General features: G+C 45.0%; 1 protein-coding gene across 1 annotated transcript in view; it reads left to right on the top strand.

Annotated features, from left to right (window-relative positions):
• The first annotated feature begins 4,637 nt into the window (after positions 1 to 4,637).
• Positions 4,638 to 20,613, top strand: part of abcc3 (ATP binding cassette subfamily C member 3) — a 36,608-nt gene continuing 20,632 nt past the window's right edge. Inside the window, exons 1-3 of the mRNA XM_023949375.1 lie at positions 4,638 to 4,859; positions 20,023 to 20,199; positions 20,450 to 20,575. Coding sequence (XP_023805143.1) covers positions 4,824 to 4,859; positions 20,023 to 20,199; positions 20,450 to 20,575 — 339 coding nt within the window. The 5' untranslated portion in view covers positions 4,638 to 4,823. The remainder of the gene's footprint in view (positions 4,860 to 20,022; positions 20,200 to 20,449; positions 20,576 to 20,613) is intronic.

Genomic DNA, 20,613 nt, shown 5'->3' with positions numbered 1-20,613 from the left:
GGTTACAAAAAACAAAGAATAATAGTAGATTGTAACAATTCTGGAGATGTAAATAAAATAGTACGTTGGGGTGGGGTTCCATTCATCCATTCATGTGTGGGTGTGTCTTTTTTTCTTCTTTTCTGTTGTGCAACAATGTGATTTCCACATGAAGACTTATATTTTTTTAAAACAACTGCCCCACCCCATTAGGGATCGTGTTTCCTTTTTGTTTTTTTCTTACTTGCATCATAGCAGACATGAATATACATTTAAAGGAGTGTGAGGGCGTAAACAATCACTATTATAAACGTAGTTTAAAGAGGAATAAAACATTTTTAGCAGGAAGTTTCCTTCATGAACAAAAGCTGAAGTGGTAAACAGCAGAGGGAGGGGTTTATGGTCGTGGGTCAAGCTGAGCCCTGGGGGGGGGCTGAGTTTATGGTGGGTGGGGCTGCTGTGTTTAAACTGCACTGACGTCTGAGGACCTGCAGCGCCTGCAGCGCCTGCAGCGCCTGCAGCGCTGTCATCTGCAGGCAGCTCCCTTTAGCTGCAATTAACCCCAGACGACGGGCGTCTGATCGCAGGCAGAGGCCTCCTCCTGCAGGGGAGGTCAGCAGGATTCCAGAAGGAGCGTAAGCTTCCTGTAAGCAGGTCTTCAGGTGAGGCCTGCAGCAGGAGCTAAGCCCCGCCTTCATCCGCTCCAGCAGCTCTTCAGCTGCAGATGCAGAGCTGCTCCTGTCTGTTCTTGTCCCAAAACTCTTGGTTGACTTCAACTCCGCTGCTGGCGTCCTCTGAAGGCGGCGCGGCAGCAGCACCTCAGCTCCTCATCTGATGATTTTGTCACAAAGATTAACCGGCTCAGTATCACAACACTGATAATCTGAGAAAGCGCAGCTTCCACTTCTGGAGGAGCTAAGCTGCAGATCAGAGGAGGGTTCCCTGCTTGTGTTCTAGATAAACACAGCAGGAGCGGCTGCAGGGCACGGAGAACCGCCTTCACATGAAGGAGGTCAGAGCATTCAAGGGCTGTTCCTGTCAACTCTGATGCTGCGTTCACACCGAACGCGATTCACGCGGCAGAGGCGGTTTCTTTGAAACTGACGCGACAGGCGCGGTCCCAGTTCAAATATTTGAACCCTGGTGAGGTCGCCTCAACCAATCAGAGACTAGAAAACACATCCAACATGGCGGATGGATCCTCCTGAAATCCATCCATCCATCCCAGGGTTCCCACAAGGTCTTAAAGGCATTACATTCATGAATTTGGAAATAATACCTTAAAAGACTTTGAAAAGTCTTAGGTTTTGCTTCCTGAGCTTAAATAATGGTGCCGGTTTGTGATGTCATCACAAAGCGGTTGGTTTTGTGATGCAGACGACGTAACTTGATTTGATGACAGGCCGTTTTCTACAACTTTGTGATCTGACACAACAGCCTTCATCAAAGGAGAGTAACACCGTTCACAACCCCCACATTTACAGCCAAACCCACTGAGGAATGCGTGCACGAAACCTGCGGCTCCATGAGGTCCTTGACCTCCACAGACTCTCATCTTCTCCATTTCCTGAGGGCAGCTGCCGGCTGCCGTCCTCACTGGCTTTCTCTGATGCTGCTTCTCAGAAGAATGTCTCCAAACGGCTTTAACTGGCTCCTCGGGTCAGAAGAAGCCGTTTCCTCCGTCCTCACAGCCTGCTGGGTTTGCTCCCCTGCAGGAGTTTGAGCCCACAGGTGAGGAGGTCGGAGAGAAGACCCACAGGAGCTTTGTCTGCCGCTTCATGGCAGCAGAGCTCTGCAGACCTCCAGGCTTCTCCAGGGACGTTCAGCAGCAGCGATGATCCTCGTGGTAGCTCCATGAAGTTACCAGATTCCTGTAGTTCAGAACTAGTTTACTTTGGGAAGAAAAGAGGATCTGAATTCCTCCAAAAATACTAATTTCTGAAAACGTTGCTGTCCAAAGATCAATTATCAATCTTTTACTTTGACCATCAGCATTTCTGGAACTCCTGCTTCCTCACATGAGAAGATGAGATGTTCCAGCCCCCCCCCCGGATGATGGTTTGTTTTATCCACAGCATCATCTGATTTACAGCTATGGAGGCCTCAGAGGCCCAAACACCCACACAGCTGGGAGATCTGATAAGGACCGAAAAGTTCAAATCTTTCACCGTCTCAGTGAACGAAGCGTTACAATCATGTTTGCAGGATTAATCTGAGAATTGAGCAATGCCTCAAACATCCTCCGTCTTTGATCTAATCTTAGGCATTTGTTCCGCTTCAATCTGTGGTTTCACGCCTTCACTCTCTCTGTTTAGGAGTTTGAAAGCGGTCTTCAGTCTAAGGATTCCACAAAGGTGCAAAGATCTGGTCTTTCTGCTTTCCACGAAGCATGAGGAAAATGTTATTCCAGCCGCAGATCACATACCTGCAAACGGTTCCTCCCTCGTCCTGCAGCTCCATGAGGGGGGCAGCCAGATGGTGGGCCGGGGGTTCAAATCCCAGCCTTCACCGTCATGGTGTTCAGAACACGCTGCTTCGGACGACGGATTCTCCTGACGGGACAAATGTCTCTGCAGAATCCATTGACTGTATCTGAGAAGTGGAGCGATGAAGCGATGAGATCTGTTCTCGTATCAGGAATGATGACATTTTTGCCGTTTTTTGTTGTCCACATGTTTGCATGGAGGCAGAAAGATGAACATTGTTGTTGCATATTTGACAATAAACAAACTTTGAATTTTGAATCTTCAAACTTTTAAAGAGGCTCAGCAGTTCTCACAGTTTGTTTGTATACTGCTAACACTGCTTCAGTAGCCCTTTGTGTGGGTGGATTTGCTTATTGGGGGCTGTTTTCCCTGTCATTTGGCTACGCTTTTACATTGGAAAGCTTCCATAAACGTTGCTTTATGTTTGACCGTCGGGGGAAGAATGTGAGCTCTACTGCAGTATGTCCAGGTTAATAGGCGTCAATTTGCATTAAACCAACCTTTCACCTGAAACATCAGGATTTTCCTGCACAACAGGTTTGCAAAGATAAAGAAGGACCCTTTCACCCGCTTTCCAAAGCCTCTCTAATGGCATTTAGCAATAAGCAGACTGTTAGTATAGAGTGATGGTTTGGGTGGGATGGGTGTGCTGGTTCTGTGAAGTTAAGGTTAGTGGGATGAGTTCATCACAGTGTCACAGAGTCACCGTGAAATGAGATAAAACCTTTACAGGAAGTGAGTTATCGTCAGCATCTCAAGGCGTTTCTGCTGACATCTGTGAAACATCTGCCCTGATGAAGACAGAGGTTCTGACATTCATGCTGCCAACTGCATCAAAACTGATGCAAACTGTTTGAAATTGATTTTGGAGAAACTACTTTTTAACTTCTCACTGTTGCTTCCTTGTTTGATGGACTCAGTACTCTCTAAGTCGGCCCTTTGTTTGCTCTCAGGTTTATTTCCTCAAACATGATTGACTGATTCTGATAGTTAAACGTGATAAACATGTCATAAATGCCACAATGACAACAACCCAAACAAACCAGGCAGTTTGTTAGTGTGGTCCACATTTTTCTGAGGTAACAGTTGGATAGGAATAAAACTACAGTGAATAAACAGCAATAGGTGAGAGTCGTGTTGTGTTCATGGTCTGTCTTTATGGGTCCACCCGTCTGCCCATCAGGGAAATAACGTCCCTAATAAAACACAAACTAATGTCAAATGTCAAAACTATTGGTTATATAACTATCATAAAAACTGAGCATCAAAATAAAAACTCCCAGAATTATAATATTTGAAGGTTTTAATGGTTTGATTGTATTTCAGTTGATACAATTTGATGGTTTTATCTGATGTCTTTATTTTTACAGGATGTGTAAAACGCAGTTTGCCACTTTTGAATTTCCTTCAGGAAAAATAAATATTCTATTTATTCTTCGACGGCAGTATAATATGTAACGGGACGGATCACGCGTGACGTCATCCATGGACAATGCCTCGCGTTCGGCTTCAACCCAATGAAGTGAAAAAATTAGGATTTGCAAGGAGATGTTAATAAAAGTTTTTTTTCTGGGGAACATAATGTCTGAGTAACAGCTGTTTATTTCTCTACAGAAGTCTAGGGGATTTCATGTTTTTGGGACCAGCGGGTACTTCCTGTTTGGAACCCGGGGGGGAGGGGTCACTCAGTCCAGGTCTCATTTACTGTTGATGGGCTAAACGTAGGTTTGGTTTTTGGTGTGAAGTTTGACGTTTTGACAGAAGAGTCGGTGTGAATTTGTCTAACTGTGAAACCAGCCTCTAGTGGTCATTAAGGGAACTGCAACATTTGCTTTGTATTTGACACAAATTGAAACAGAATGTACAGTGCTGGGATAAACATCTATTAAACTTTATAGGTTTCTTCTATCATAAAAGTCGACATTTTGCCGGTTGCTAATTTTATTAAAATGTTTTCAGTGGGTTGACTTTGGGCAGAATTCATAAAAAATTCAGATTTTCGTAACAAAGTTGCCAAACAGGAAAGAAGAAAAATTTGACTGTTTTTAAAATTTTCAAAGTATGACTCGGCAGAATCGCTCTGCTGCGTCACGGTGGCTCGTGCAAAGGGAGGAGCTCGGGGGCGGGGCTTCCTGAACTCGTTCTGAAAGAGCCAACCCCGGCGCGCGGGGGAGGACTTCTCCCTTTTCCGCCGTTAGTTGAGCCGACCCACCCCGCACAGGTCGGTCCCCGCTGTCATCCCCGCGACTCCCCGCTGTTACCCCCCGCGCGTCCGCCTGCGGGGCATGCGTGAGCCAGCGAGCGTCTAGCGTGAAGAGAAGTTTTTAGCTCACGACGTCTCCCGCCAACAACACCGCGATGGAGAGGCTGTGCGGACCGGAGCTGCCGTTCTGGGTGAGTCCTTCCCGGTGCGAGTGTCTGTCCGCGGAGCTCCCGGGCGGAACCGACCGCCGGTCAGGCGTCCAGTACCGGGACGGACTATTATAGATACCCCGCTTAACGTGTTAATGCCGCGCTGAATGAGGAGCTGCTTCACGGTCACCAGGAACCTGAACGCACCTCCGGAACTTTAACAGGAACGTCCCAAAAGAGGAGAAATGCGCGCGAGGGCTTCAAACGGAGGCGCCATGTTGTTGTAATACTGTCATAAAGTTTGATTTAAATCTGAACAGAGATGTGGAAGTCCAGACGACTGCTGACGCAACCGCAGACCGACCCCATCCCATCCATGACGAACTTCAGGGTTTGTGTTGAGTTTCAGAGAAACATCTGTAAACATCTGTAAACAGATGTAAACATCAGATGTAAGCATTTGTTTACAGAAACATCAGCGATTCATGTAACATGCAGTAAAAAGAACTACATTAAAAATACATATTTTATTCATAGTTTTTTAAAAAGTAAACAGAGAAAATAAAAAAAGAACAGATGGGAAAAAAACGACTTAATTTTTCACATTTATCATAATTGAATCCTTAAATCTTTTTTTCTTCCTAAAAACTGTTGGAATCCTGCAGAGTTCTTCACTAACTTGTTGCACTGACTTGTTGCACTGACTTGTTGCACTGACTTGTTGCACTGACTTGTTGCACTGACTTGTTGCACTGACTTGTTGCACTGACTTGTTGCACTGACTTGTTGCACTGACTTGTTGCACTGACTTGTTGCACTGACTTGTTGCATTGACTTGTTGCACTGACTTGTTGCACTGACTTGTTGCACTGACTTGTTGCATTGACTTGTTGCACTGACTTGTTGCATTGACTTGTTGCACTGACTTGTTGCACTGACTTGTTGCATTGACTTGTTGCATTGACTTGTTGCACTGACTTGTTGCACTGACTTGTTGCACTGACTTGTTGCACTGACTTGTTGCACTGACTTGTTGCATTGACAGTCAAACCTTTTCCTTTCCTTTCTCACAGTTTCATTGCTTTAAACAGTTTTGGTCCATTTGAATCTGATTTTCTGCAGCAGCAAACGTGTTTTCAGGAGGATTTCAGCTTTTAACTGTTTAACTCCAAAAGAGTAAGAAGCAGACGTGAAAGCATGAAGATCAGCCTCCGTCTGTCCAAACTCTTTACATCTAGACATTATCTGTGCAGAGGAGCTGGTGGAATTAAACCCCCCAGTTTGGTAAATGATCAGCAGAAAGTTATGTTTTAGTTTAATCGTCGGTCTAACGACTGAATCTTTGTTTTATTTTTCCTGTCTTCTTCTGCACTGAAATTCACATTGAAACAATCAGACATGATTTATTACTGTATAATTAGCCAAAAACAGAATTTTCCACTCTTTATGTTCATCTCTATCAAAAACAGAAATGTCTCCAACTGTAATATTACCGTCTAGATCAGGGGTCGGCAACCTTTTTTACTCAAAGAGCCATTTGGGACCGCCCCTAATAAAAAAGAAAGCTCCCGGAGCCACAACCTGTTTTGTCATTATTATATATATTATGCATGTATATATTATTCAAAGGTGCTCATTACGTCGATCGCAATCTACCGGTCGATCTTCAATGACATGAGTGTAGATCGCGGGCCAGAAAAGATTAAAAAAAAAAAAAAGTACTTCTTTAAAATCCACCAGCCAATCCATTTCCTCACTGAGAAATACGGGACTTGATTGACATGTAGATTGGCCAATCAGACATCGTCTGAAACACACGTCGCTGCAAATGCACATTAAGTTCTTTAAAGGATGATACCGCGGTCGCGTGTGGGCGGAGCTACTGGTTCTGGTCTGATCACTGCATGGAGCGATGTGTTCATCAATGCATGGTAGACACTGAGAATGTGGAGAGATCAGATTTATTGTTTTAAAGAGTTCTACTTGGTAATCATGTTTCCATGTTTGATTTCCAGTGATGAAAGTCTTCCGGGAATTCCCGGAAATCCGGGTTTTTGAGCAAACCGAACGTACTTTCCGGGAAATAAAGACCTGATCTCTACGGACAAATCGCTTTCCGGATTAGAAAATGGTCTGAAATCAGCTAATTTTAGCTTTATTTTCTATATTTCTCCGCAGATCGCTTCCTCTATGGTCGTGGCCATCTTTCGTCTTCCCGGCCTAATTGACCAATGACGGGACGTTTTAGTTGCTTTCGGATGCGTCGACGGGTCTGATTGGCTCTGTCTGCACCACGTGGTCAGCGTGACTTGCTTCCCTAGAGACCAAAACTGGCGGACCCACGCTAAACTTTCACAAACACATCTGAAGAGTTTGCGATCAAATTTGTGTTAAAATAATGGCAGGCATCGTCATTATTGAGCGTGGTCACGACTTCAGTTGTGAGAAGACGATAAAAAACAAATTGAAGTGGTCTTGGTTGGAAAAAAAAAAAGATTTTTAAGGTAGTGTAGGTCAAATACTTTTTTGTGTAAAATAATCTCAAAACCACATTTTGAAATAATTTCAATTTTAGTTTTGAGTTTCAGTTTTTATTTTGAATACATTTCTCTATCTAATTTATTTGTATTTCCTAATTACCATGATTTAGTTCAGTATAGTTAACATTAATTATAAGTATTTGATGGTTTGGACCCGCACTCCCTTAAAAAATAATGTTTACAATGTTTAGCTTAGTTTGTATGTTTGTTTTGATATTTCCCAGATTACTTAGTATTGGTGTTAAAGAATTGATGTATTATGTTATAGAATTATAGTTTAAAGCAGATCCCATATTTTGATGTAATTATAGTTTGAGAAAACAGTGCAAGTGGATGTTGTACATCAGTCATTTCTAAAGCAGAAATAATGTATAAATAACTGAGGTATTTTCATAGAATATCATAGTTACTGGTGTTCTTTTTGCCATTTGGGGCTTTGATGTTACTATATTTTAGCAATTGTATGTTTTGCAGCTTTAAGGAAAAGCGTAGATTGTAGGATTGTGTTACTTTGAGCAATTTTCCAAATTCTTTTTTAGGACCAGCAAGTCCTTAATGGAGAGTCAAACTAGGGGTTTGAATGACAAATCATGATGCTCCAATTAGTCTTAGTTTCTTGATAAAGAAGTGAATAACTAGCTGCCAGAATGCACCAGAATGCATCTAAGACCACGTATTTTTCCAAAATTTCGCTCTGTGCCCGCCATATCGCTCAAAGAAAAGTTCAGGGATTTTTTCCTTGCCTGACTTTCGTCACTGGATTTCATAAAATCATCCCAGGGAAAGTCTCTGCTTCAACTCCTGCAGGGAAAGCTGCGTCTCAATCTGACGCCGTGTTTGCATCTCTGACAGAGTTTGAAGCCAAAGCCCCTCCTCCGCCTGTCTACCTGCTTTTCCTCTCTACCTGTTCACCTGTTCACATCCTCTGCTGCTGAGAGTTGTTTCCCCGCGCTCCTCAGTGTGTCCTACACAGAGAGCGCAAAATACGATAGTCAGGGCGCTCCAGCGCAGCACAAGGATGAAAGAGCCGGACGCAGGTTATAGCGGGGATAGAGCGGGTTAAGAAAATGAATGGAAGAAGGCGGCCCGCTCAATATTGTACACATTTTTTTATTAGTCTGAACTATCTTTTATTTAGAAAAATCGTTTATTTTATCAGTCCAGTACGGAAAAAAACATCAACAAAAGCTGTGTTGGGCGGTTTTTGGCTGGTCTGGCGGTTTTCAGATGACTTTTGGGCTGGAAAACTGTGACTCTATCTGGCAACACTGGCGTGAACTCTCAGTCTGTCATCAGCGAGTTGGTCTCTGCCCCGCGGCACGTCAAGTTCCCTGCAGAAGATCGGAGTGTTAAGCCGCCCCGCCCCTTTCTCCTCCTCAGCTGTGCAGGTCTCGCCCCATAAATACGAGCTCATTACAAAGCTGTTTCGTACGTGGCTCGCGCTTCGTACGGAGCCACCAGCACCTTTGAAATGCCATGAAAAATGAACAAACTAAAATTAAATTAAATTATTCTAAAATACTCATTATTTTCCAAAGTCACAGGGAGCCACAAGAGATGGATGAAAGAGCCACATGTGGCTCCGGAGCCATGGGTTGCCGACCCCTGGTCTAACACAACAACGGATATTTTATTTAAAGGGGCCCATCTTTGTCGCCTGAACAAAAACACAAACTAATAAATTCCCTTCCTTTGTTAATTAAAGACCATATTTGGAGTTCCTTTCAGCTGTCATCAAGCTGAAACTTTAAATGTTTTTAGAAAAATGTTTGATGTTGTCATCTAAGGCTATCATGTCTCTGTTTATTGGACGCGGCGAGCTCCTCCCCTTTTCTCCAACCACAGCGTTATCAAATGAAGCACATGCAAGAATATCTGGCCAATCAGGGGAGGGCTGTGATTGGTTTAGAGCAGGATATGGGCCTAACGCGGGCTGTGGTTGACCTGCAGGTTCAGTCAAACGGATGTGTGTTTTACAGCTGGAACAGCTGGAAGCGGCGGTCGGCCTGATGTTTACGCGCCAGTAACAGCTGCTTATTCCACAGAGGACTTCCTGTTTGGATCGCCGGGTGGGAGGGGTCGCTAAGTCCAGTTTCAGTTGTAGTACCCCATCCATAGGTCACAGTAAACAGAGCAGTAGAAGCTGCTGGGATGCTGAAAGCGGCGCCATGACAACCAGTGCTGAGAAACGACTGTTTTTAGATGGTGTCAAAGCTGAAAACTTGAGTTTGAACTCATGAGATGATCTGGAAGCACCAGCCTGAACACCTGCAAGTCCCAACGCGTCACTCATGTGCGTCAATGGACGGCGAGTCCACGCCTTCAGACGCCTTTCAAGCAGATGATTGACAGGAAGGGCGACTCCAGCTGGAGAGGCGAAAGAATGAACCGAATTAGAAAAGAAACCCAACGCCACAGATGTTCACTTCTGCAGAGCAGCACGGTTCTGATTGTTCTCTTCCACGGCCGCCCGCCGATGTTCCGCTTTGCTCCTCGGAGCCGCTTCCCGGCTTCCCAGAGCGGCCGGGAATGCTGAGTCATGGCGGGTGATGTCAGAGAGGATGAAGGTGATGGAGAAGGTGCTGAGTTTAGACCGCTCAGATATATATAACCTCCTGTTGGAGATAAAAGCAGAGCTCCGCCCACAGCGGGACCATCACAGCAGATGGTTGTTGTTTGTTTGTTGGTGCTGGGGTGAGCGCGCTCAGTGTGAGTCGGGCTTTGCCTTTCACATGTGGACCTGAGAGGATGCTCTTCAGCACCTGAAGGTCCGGTCCAGTAGACTCAGCCGGTTACACGGGCGTCACATCATTGGACTGTGGTACCGGACCGGTTCAGGACTAAAGTTCAGCCTCATGAGTGCAAAGGGATTCAAACCAACGAAACAACAGGTTTCAAGGACAGTCGGGTCCAGGTTCCTCGGTTCTGACCCGACTGAGGTCGGAGGGGCCGGACTGTGGCGATTTCTGGGAATGTGGAAGCATCACGGGGGGGTTTCACTTTCACTTCCTGCTGCCGCGTTCTCCCGGAGGTTCCTCCTGCTCTCCTCAGAGATGGTGAGGGACCGTCCTGACCCGGCCTCAAAGCGGGCCTCTGAGCTTCAGAACCACAGACGGGTTTGGACTCAGATCATCAGGCTTTGGGGAAATATTCCGTCAATCAGAGCAGGAGAACCGCAGGAGAACCGTAGGAGAACACATCTCCACCAGGACAGTTCTCCGATAAGCCCTTAGCTGGAGGTGGACTCTACTGGTTAACCTGGTTAACTCAGACCCCCCCTCTGGTTAAGACAAACGTCACATTTTTATTTATCTGTTCATCAAATAAAAAACATTTAAACGTCAAAAATGATTCAAATATTCAATGATTATAAATAATATTGATCACATTTAAATAGTGAAACTTTCTTCTCAGTTCTGTTTATTCTGTTCAGCAGCTACAGGAGACCATGACTCAGCAATATTCAATTCAATTCAATTTTATTTGTATAGCCCAAAATCACAACAACAGTCGTCTCGATGGGCTTCGAAGTAAAACATGAAATCAAAAGGATCACGAATACAAAGAGTTCAATAGAAAAATACTAAAATGAACTAACAAACTGACTAAGCTATACTGGCATCCCTGCCCTTAGACCCCCCTTCGCGGTAAGGAAAAACTCCCAAAAAAACCGGATTCCGGAAAAAACGAAGAAACCTCAGGGGTGCCCACATGAAGGAGGGATCCTCCCCCAGGACGGACAGGCGATTTACCAGAAATCTTAGAGAAGAATTAACTTATCTGAATCTACAACTACATATTTAAAGTCCAGCAGACGAGCTTCATCCAGCCGTGGTTGTGGGGACAGTCAAAGGCGCGAGTCGAGCCGGAGACAGGAACCACAGCCAGGTGTAGGAGCAGGAGCAGAGACGAGGTACTCGGTCAGGTACAGAGCAGAGACGAGCCAGAGATGAGCCAGAGGCAGGATCCACAGCCAGGTGTAGGAGCGGGAGCAAAGGCGAGGTAAACGGTCAGGAACTGGAGCACGGATGAGCCAACTGGAGTCTGGAAGCACTCCCACTCCCCAGGAGGGGAGAGGAAAAGAGGGACAATACATGAATCGCACTGTACCAGACAGAGACATGGAGAACTAAATGATAAATTATGGTCAAGAATAGAGGAGAGGAAAGGTAGAAGTAGATGAGAAAAGAGGACAGAACCCCAGTGCACCATAGTTACCCCAGCTTCAACTTCTAGCAGCCTTTTAAAAGAAATAGTTATTATTAAGTTTAATTTAAACAAATTAACATTAAGTTAAATAATCTCTGAATACTAGCCAGTCTGACAATAAGCCTGTCCAAAGAGGAATGTTTTCAGTCTAGCTTTGAATGTAGAAACTGAGTCGGCCTCTCTTACATGAGCTGGGAGTTTATTCCATAAGACAGGGGCTTGGTGGCTAAACTCTCTACCTCCAACCGTACTTTTACTAATTCTAGGAACCACAAGCAGTCCTGCATTTTGCGAGCGAAGTGTTCTGATTGGTTGGTAAGGGACTATGAGGTCCTTAATATAGGACGGGGCCATTCCATGTAAGGCCTTATAGGTTAACAGGAGGATCTTGAACTTAATTCTAGAATCAACTGGGAGCCAATGGAGCGAAACTAACACAGGAGTGATGTGATCTCTTCTGCTGGTTCCAGCTAACAATCTAGCAGCTGCGTTCTGAACAAGCTGGAGACTTCTTAAGGAACTCTTAGGACACGCTGCTAACAAGGAGTTACAGTAATCCAGCCTCGACGTAACAAATGCATGGATGAGTTTTTCAGCATCACTCTTAGAAAGTATATTTCTGATCTTAGCAATATTTCGCAGGTGAAAAAAGGCAGTTCTACATGCCTGAGATATGTGAGCCTTAAATGATAAATCCTGGTCAAGTAAAACCCCAAGGTTTCTAACTGTGGAATTGGGGGCTATACTTATACCATCCAGGGAGACTATCTGAGCAGACAGAGCATCTCTGAGGTTTTTAGGACCAAGTATAATGACCTCAGTTTTTTCTGGGTTCAAGAGGAGGTCATTAATTGTCATCCAGGTCTTGATGTCACTGATGCAGGCGTTCAGTTTCTCTATCTGGTCATTCTGGTCAGGCTTCATGGATAAATACAACTGCGTATCGTCGGCATAACAATGAAAATTAATGCTGTGTTTCCTGATTATGTTTCCTAGGGGTAACATATAAAGCGTAAACAGGATCGGTCCCAAGACTGAGCCCTGTGGGACTCCATAGTTGACTCGAGTGCACTGAGAGGAATGGCCATTTACATTAACGAACTGATACCTATCAGACAGATAGGATTTAAACCACTGGAGAGCAGATCCTCTGATCCCTATGTCCTGCTCTAATCTATGGAGTAAAATACCGTGGTCGATAGTGTCAAAGGCAGCACTGAGGTCCAACAGGACCAGAATAGAAAGTAGTCCCTTTTCTGAGGCCAATAACAAGTCATTAGAGACTCTAACTAGTGCAGTTTCCGTACTGTGGTGAGGTCTAACAGGACCAGAATAGAAAGTAGTCCCTTTTCTGAGGCCAGTAACAAGTCATTAGAGACTCTAACTGGTGCAGTTTCCGTACTGTGGTGAGGTCTAACAGGACCAGAATAGAAAGTAGTCCCTTTTCTGAGGCCAATAACAAGTCATTAGAGACTCTAACTAGTGCAGTTTCCGTACTGTGGTGAGGTCTAAACCCCGACTGAAAGTCTTCAAAGTGGCTGTTGTCCTGTAGGTGGCAGTAAAGCTGCTTAACTACAACTCTTTCTAGGATTTTAGAAATAAAGGGCAGGTTTGATATCGGTCTATAGTTGGCCAAGATGCTAGGATCCAAACTGGGCTTTTTCAGAAGAGGTTTAACAACTGCATATTTAAAAGACTGTGGCACGTAACCCGTTTCCAGAGAGGTATTTATCATTGTTAATATGGGATCATTAATTAGGGGAAAGGTTTCTTTAAAAAGTCTAGTGGGAATTGGGTCTAACAGACACGTTGAGGATTTGGAGGACGTAATAATTGATGTTATTTCCGCTTGATCCACAGCAGTGAAGCAGTCTAATGTTACAGAGGTTTCTATGGATGCCTCCATTTCTACCGCTTCAGCCTGTTCTGGGCTGATAATAGGAATAACTTGATTTAACTTATGTCTAATATTTGAGATTTTACTGTCGAAAAATGTAAGAAAATCATCAGAGCTGAGAGAAACAGGAACATGTGGTTCTACTGAGCTCTGACTGCGAGTTAATTTAGCAATAGTGCTAAAAAGAAATCTTGGATTGTTTCCATTCTCTGATATTAAGGTTGAATAGTACTGGCTTCTAGCTCTACGCAGAGCTTTTTTATAATTTAAAAGGCTATGTTTCCAGATATCCAGAGACTGCTCTGAACCGGACCGGCGCCATTCTCTTTCCAACTTACGGGTTTCTCGTTTAAGAGAACGAGTTTCAGCGTTAAACCACGGTGCTACTCGGTTTTGTCTGACGAACTTAGGTTTCAAGGGGGCAACAACGTGGAGTGTACTCCTGAGGGCTTGTAAGGCATCATTAACAAAGTGGTCATTTATACTAGGACTGATACTATGGGAGCTGGACTCAGAGTATTTTCTCAGAATGTCACTAAGTACTGGCTGAACTGTGTGTTTAAACTCAGACACAGAACGGTCAGTTAAGGTTCTTCTAAGCTGTTTCTTATTCACTGGGGCAGAAGGATGTTCCAGTGTAAACTGGAAGGTAATCATAAAGTGATCAGAAATGATGGGGTTAAGAGGAAGGACACTCAGCTGGCTGATCTCTATCCCATGGGTTAGAACAAGGTCCAGGGTGTGCTTATGACAGTGAGTGGGTTCATTCACACTTTGGGTGAAACCAACATCATCTAATAAAGCTGCAAAAGCCTTTCCTAGGCAGTCACTGGGGTCATCAACATGAATATTAAAATCCCCTAATATTATAGTTTGATCAGAATCTAAGACAATAGTCGATAGGAAGTCGGAAAACTCAGTTAGAAATTCTGAATATGGGCCGGGGGGGCGATAAATAATTATGAGTAAAACAGGTTTTCGAGTTTTCCTGTTAGGGTGACTTAAAGACAATATGATGTTTTCAAATGAATTATAAGCATTTTTAACTTTAGGGCTGAGAAGTAAGCTAGACTGTGATATTACTGCCAAACCACCTCCTTTCCCTGAAATCCTGGATTTCTGATAGTTAGCATAAGTGGGGGGGGTTGCTTCATTCAATCTAACATAGTCATCCTGATGGAGCCAAGTTTCTGTTAAGGCTAGAAGACTAAGGTTTTTATCAGTAATTAACTCGTTGACTAAGAGGGACTTGGAGGAAATGGATCGAATGTTTAATAAACCGCATTTAATGACATCATAATTCTGCTTGTGAGAACTGCTGTCTGTCACTGTAAGGTTTCTATGACGCGCTCCTTTCATTTGTCTTTCAGCACATAAGCTAAAGCTAGGACCTGCTTGACTTTCCCTGCATGGGTTTTGCACCGGCACTAACCCTAAGGGAGGCTCAGAGGAGCGTTTTACACTGCTGCTCTGCGCCCGGGTCTCGTCTCTGGATTGTCAGGTTAACAGACTAAGGCTAGCAGAAATGTTTCTAGAAAGAAGAGCGGCACATATGAAGCCATACATTCTGCTGAGTCATGCTAACAGCTGGAATAGTAAGTGTTTGTTTTTTTAACTTAAATTCCTGATGATCCTCAGACTTTCCTCTAAACCTCCAGTGTCAGGATGTCGGTTAAACTCATGTTTTCAGACCACAGAGGGACATTTGTCCAAAAACGAAACTTTTGAGGGAATCCCTCCCATGACCAAGGCTTCTCCTGCTTCATCCCACGCCGCTCCTCCTCCCAGGGCGCCGCCTCCAGGTCAAACCGAGCGGCTGCTCGGGCCCAACATGTTCCCCATCAGAACCGATCTCTGCTGTAACCCAGCGGTTAGATTGGATCACGAGGAAGAGGGGGGGGGGGGGGGGAGTGGTTCAAGTCCAGAGTAGTTCCTCTTCTCTGAGGTCGTCCCAGTTTCAGATCAGGGAAGCTGAAAAAAACAGCAGAACAAATGAAAGAAGTTTAGATTTCCACAAGTTTTCAATGTTCAGCGTCTCCAGAACCGTGGTTCTGACCCGGCAGGTCCAGAACAAATGTAGGTTCTTCCATGTTCTCCTGTCAGACTGAAACTAACTGATCCTTCTCAGGATCTTAATCTGCTTCCAGAAGCAGAACCGTTCTGGGTCACCTTTCAACCAGAACCAGTAACTCTGGATCGAGCTTTGGTCCGGTACCGTCTCTGTACGTGGAGTAAGGCGCTTATCGCGGTTCTTCTGTGGTTCAGCGCCGTGTCCTGTGAGGAGATCCCCTCGGGGGTTCTGGGCCATGCAGGTGCTGATCCAAAGTTCTGCTGACGATCAGCAGTCGCACAGGAAGTGAGTCATGTGTCCCACCTGTCAATCAAACCAGCATGTCTTAGAGAGGGATCCGTTGCTGTGGTGGAGAATCCGTCTGTGAGGAATCGGCTCCTAATGTGGTTGAAGACTTCAGTCCTAAATGAAGGTCAAAGGTCTTTGGCGTGGGTTCCTCTGCGTTCTTCACCAGAACACCAGCTTTTCTCCTGGAATCAGTCCTTCCTGCTCCTCCTCCACTTTGCTTTAACCGCTCAAAGAAAGAAGTTTGACTCCAAACTCTTCCTTCTGCTGATTCATCCTCCTTCACATCCTCTTTTTTACTCTTCAGGCATTTCTTTACAAAGTCACCACTTTCCTTCAGGGATATTTAGAAAGATGGAACTTTGCTGGTGATAAATAAATAAACAGCCTCACATTTCTTCTTGATTGCTGATACAGTTTTAAAACTGTAGTTGGGTTTAATCGATTAAATCCATCAGTTGGATTTTGTTGTTTTAGATGAAAATGGAGATTTTCTTGGCTCTGTTCTGCTTCTTTTAAAGTCAGTTCTCTCCAAAGCGCAGATGTGAAAACAGCAGCGAGCAAACAGGAGCGACGTCTGCTGAGACAAAGAAAAAGAAACGCAGCGAGAAGCCCCCCCCCCCATAAGTTCTGCTAGTTTCCTCCGTGAAGCTTCAGTTGAAGCGGATGAAGCAGCAGAACATTTGTACCAGATCCAGGAAGGAGAACCTGCTGGACTCACAGCAGCAACAGAACCTTAGGAGTCCTTAGGCTACGTTCACCCTGCAGGCCTAAACGACCCAATTCCGATTTTTTGCCCCTATGCGATCTTTATCTGATCTTTTCATGACAGTCTGAACGACACAGATCCCATCTTTTCAAATGTGACCCAGGCCACGTGGGTATGTGGTCCAGAATCCGATACGTATCCGATCTTTTGAAATGCGACCTCCGTCTGACTGGCCAGGCCGCATTTATCCGACCCGTACGTCATCGATACGCTACAAACGTCATCATTCTGTGTTGAAGGGAACTAGAACATAGACATCAACCATGGCGGGCGATGCTGCTGAGACCAGTCAGTGGAAGGGAAGCCAGGTCACTGCTCACTAATATTTGGGGTGACAGCTCTATTCAGGCCAAACTCCAGGGTTCTTATCACAACCAGGCAATTTAAAAAAAAAGGATTCCAGTGAAATGGCCGAGTGTGGTGTTGAACCTTTCCAGGGAGGACTTTTTTCCCTTTCCGACCGTGGTCAGAAGCGCTGGGGACAGAAGGCGGATCCTCCTCCGGGGTTCACTTCCCCGTTTGGACCCTCAGATTCTCCAGAGCGGGTTAATTGCATTTATTCTGGGGGAAGCCTTCTTTTATTACCGTTCTCCTTCTTCCGTAACACACAACATGAATGCGCCCCCCACTGCCCCCCCTCTCACTCCCTCCTGCGCTGCATGCGCTCTCTCCTCTCTCTTACACACACGCTCGCACGGCCCCAGCACACACACATCCCCATTCCACAACAGTGGGTCCAGACGATCCTGGCTCCAATGCCTTCTTAAAATGAGGAGATTGTTATTGTGCTGCTCCTTTGTGAAAATAAATGTAATAATGCAAAATGAGCTCCGCTGTTGACAACACTGTTGTTGACATCCATTGCTAACGTTAGCTACTTCCACAAACAACAGTGACGTCGTTCACCGTTGAGGACTCTTCTGTGCATGCGGGTCACTTCTGGGTCATTTCACGGTCACAGGAGATCACAAAAATTCACCTTTAATTGGAAATGTGAACGGCCTTGCAAAAAAATCTGATTTTTTCAAAAAATTGGAATTGAGCATTAAGCCCTGCGGTGTGAACGTAGCCTTAGACGCTGAGGCTACCATGCTAAATGCTACCATGATCCGATGCTATCAATCTACCATGCTACCATGCTAAATGCTAAGCCTTTGGGTTCCGGCTGAGCTTCAGTCAGGAACCTTGACTGCACTGGGAACAAATCCATGGCTGTTGGAGATGTTTGTGAGAATGCAGACCCTCTCAGAGCTGGAGGTCTCCTCCATCCACAGAGGTCTTCTCAGCTTTTATTTTGTTGAAGGTGATGTCGGATCGGTTCTGCTGAACTTTGTCCTGGTTTTCCCTCTGCTCTCCATGTCCGTTTGTTCCACATTTCCTCCCCCAGGTGTGGACTGTTTGTCTTTTCTTTAGTTTCTGCTTTTTGTCAAAGGTGAAGGCTTCCATGGGTTTCTGGATTAGATCCCAATAACCGGCGTGTCCGTCCTCTTTCTGCTTCTACTTTTACGTCTGTTTCAGTGCCGTTGGCTTAAATCCCTCAGAGGAGTCTTAACTCTGCGATGACAAGCTAACGTTAGCCAGCAGGAACCTGCAGAGATGAAGGTTTTTCTGCAGAAGTGAAGATAGAAGCACTTCCTGTCTGTCCAGGAAATGATCAGACTTCATGATTTATGCAGAAAATACTTGTCAATCCTTTTTTTCTTCTTTTTCAGCTAAACTTTAGCATCAGAGTCCATAAGAATATGGAAGAAATTCTGTAGTTTTGTTGGGAACTTTGTTCCAGAAACGCGTTGAAATGGGTTGAAACCCTAAAGGACGGCGCTCCAGCAGCACTGGAAAGGCGGCCAGCTGTGTTTATCTTCTGGGGAGGGGGGGTTGGTGCTTGTTTGTGCAGAGGCGGGGGGTTGCTTCAACCTGCTTCATGTTTGTGTTGCTCCTGCAGAAACGACAGTTTGTCGTCATGATGAGACGGACAGACAGACTCATCAGGACTTTCAGGTCCTTTCAGACCTTTTAAGGCGTAAAACGGCGTCAGGCAGATTCAGGACGACCACATGAAAACTTGAAGGTCATCCAGCAGTTTTTAGAGGCTTTAACTCTTGTGCTATTTTAGATGACCCCCCCCCCCTTCCATTGAGGTGTCCCCCCTACCATGACAAAGGTGGATAAAGGTGGAAAGATTTCATGTAATCCATGGACACCAGTGAAGATCACAAATCATTGAAGAAAAAAGGTTCAGAGCACTGACTAGTGGGTCTAGATGACCCCACTTCCAATGTTAACGTGCCTAGCATAGAACAGGGTTACATATTAAACATGAGAAACAATTCCATCTTAAAAACAGCAGAAATATACAGAGAAGGGAAATGTTGGTTGATATTTTTATTACTAACTTCTGTTTAGATATTTTTCTTTGAATTAGATTTTTTCTCAGTTAATATAGTTGATCCAGGTGTTTATGAAAAAAAACAATAACCTGTTTACTTCCCCCGAGACTGTCATTATAAAACAAAAGATAATAATTTTCTTTGTCTTTTTGTTTTTTATAAAACATTATTTGAGTCATTCTTTTGTTTTGTCCCATCCGTCTGTCTTTGAGCGAGCGGCGTTGTCTGGATAGTCGTGAACTCGTCTCGTCTGCTTTTCTTGAAGTTACATGGACATTTAGGCAAAAGCAAACAGCAGCTGATCGTTTATCATTTAGCTGATCGTTTATCGTTTAGCTGATCGTTTCTCATTTAGCTGATCGTTTATCATTTAGCTGATCGTTTATCGTTTAGCTGATCGTTTCTCATTTAGCTGATCGTTTCTCATTTAGCTGATCGTTTCTCAATACAGTCCAGAACTAAAATGATCTTATCTTTGGAGATTTTCACCATATCCTGGCTGAGATTCCATCAACTTAAATTAGTCATTTATTTACTTGTTTGTTGCAGTTTACTTGAGCAAAATGTTTGTTATAGGGCAAAATCTTCAAGAATGTAGAGAAATAAACGTCCGTGAATTTGAAAGCAGATTGTGATTGGCTGAGAAAAAAGGCGGGAATTTAGCGATTGGTTTAGAGTGAAGGTTCAAGAACCCAGCTTACCTGAAAGCAATAAAGATCTTCCTCATTGAAATTGCAGCAAAGCTTCACAGAAAGAAGCTTCATAAAGTTCTCAGACAGGCAGGAGAACGTGGAACCCAAACGGAGAACCGGTCCATGTTAGCGTTGAGGGTCTGCAGGCTGAACGGTGGTTTTGTAGCTGGAAGTAGGTCCGTAACGTGGAAACCTCTCAGGTCCTGAACCCTCGCTCGGCGTGGGGGGTTCTGAGTAATCTGCTGAACCTTCAAAGGCTGGATCGTGGCTCTGGGTCGGGCTTATCGGGCTCCGAAGGCCGGGATGTTCCTCCAGAACCGGCGTCACTGAAGCCGCTCCTCTGGTTCTCCTGCAGGATCTCAACACCACGTTCCACACGGACCAGCCCGACCTCCCCGTCTGCTTCCAGCTGTCCGTGCTGGCGTGCCTGCCGTGCATCTACCTGTGGGTCGTCAGTCCGGTCTACCTGTTCTACCTGAAGAGGAACAACAGAGGCTACATCATGGTGTCCATCCTGAACCGCTTCAAAACGGTAGGTGAAGCAAGCCGCTCCATGAATGTGCTGGGAAACCCAAAAGCATGTGCTGATGTGCTGATGTTCTGAAAGCTCAGCAGGTAGAACAGCAGCCTGACCTTTCACCTTTGGGGGGAAAATCTCTGAAAGTGAGCTGCAGGAGCCGCGGTTTTAAAGCTTTCTGCTCAGAACTGAAAGAATCAAACCTGTCGGTACTTTCTCTCATCAGAAGTTTCCTCCTTTAATGCTCCTTTGTGGCGCCTCTCAGGTCTTCGGCCTGCTCCTGTGGATCGTGTGCTGGACGGACCTCTTCTACTCCTTCCACGAGATGCAGCAGGGCCAGACGCCGCCGCCCATCTTCTTCATCACGCCGCTGGTGCTCGGCACCACCATGGTGAGCAAAGAGAAGAGCTTTCAGCCTGGATCTGTGTG

This window comes from Oryzias latipes, chromosome 19 (genome assembly GCF_002234675.1).
Source record: "Oryzias latipes chromosome 19, ASM223467v1".
NCBI classification, from domain to species: domain Eukaryota; kingdom Metazoa; phylum Chordata; class Actinopteri; order Beloniformes; family Adrianichthyidae; genus Oryzias; species Oryzias latipes.
Note: the sequence above shows the minus strand (reverse complement) of the source record. Positions and strands in the feature narration are given on the sequence as shown.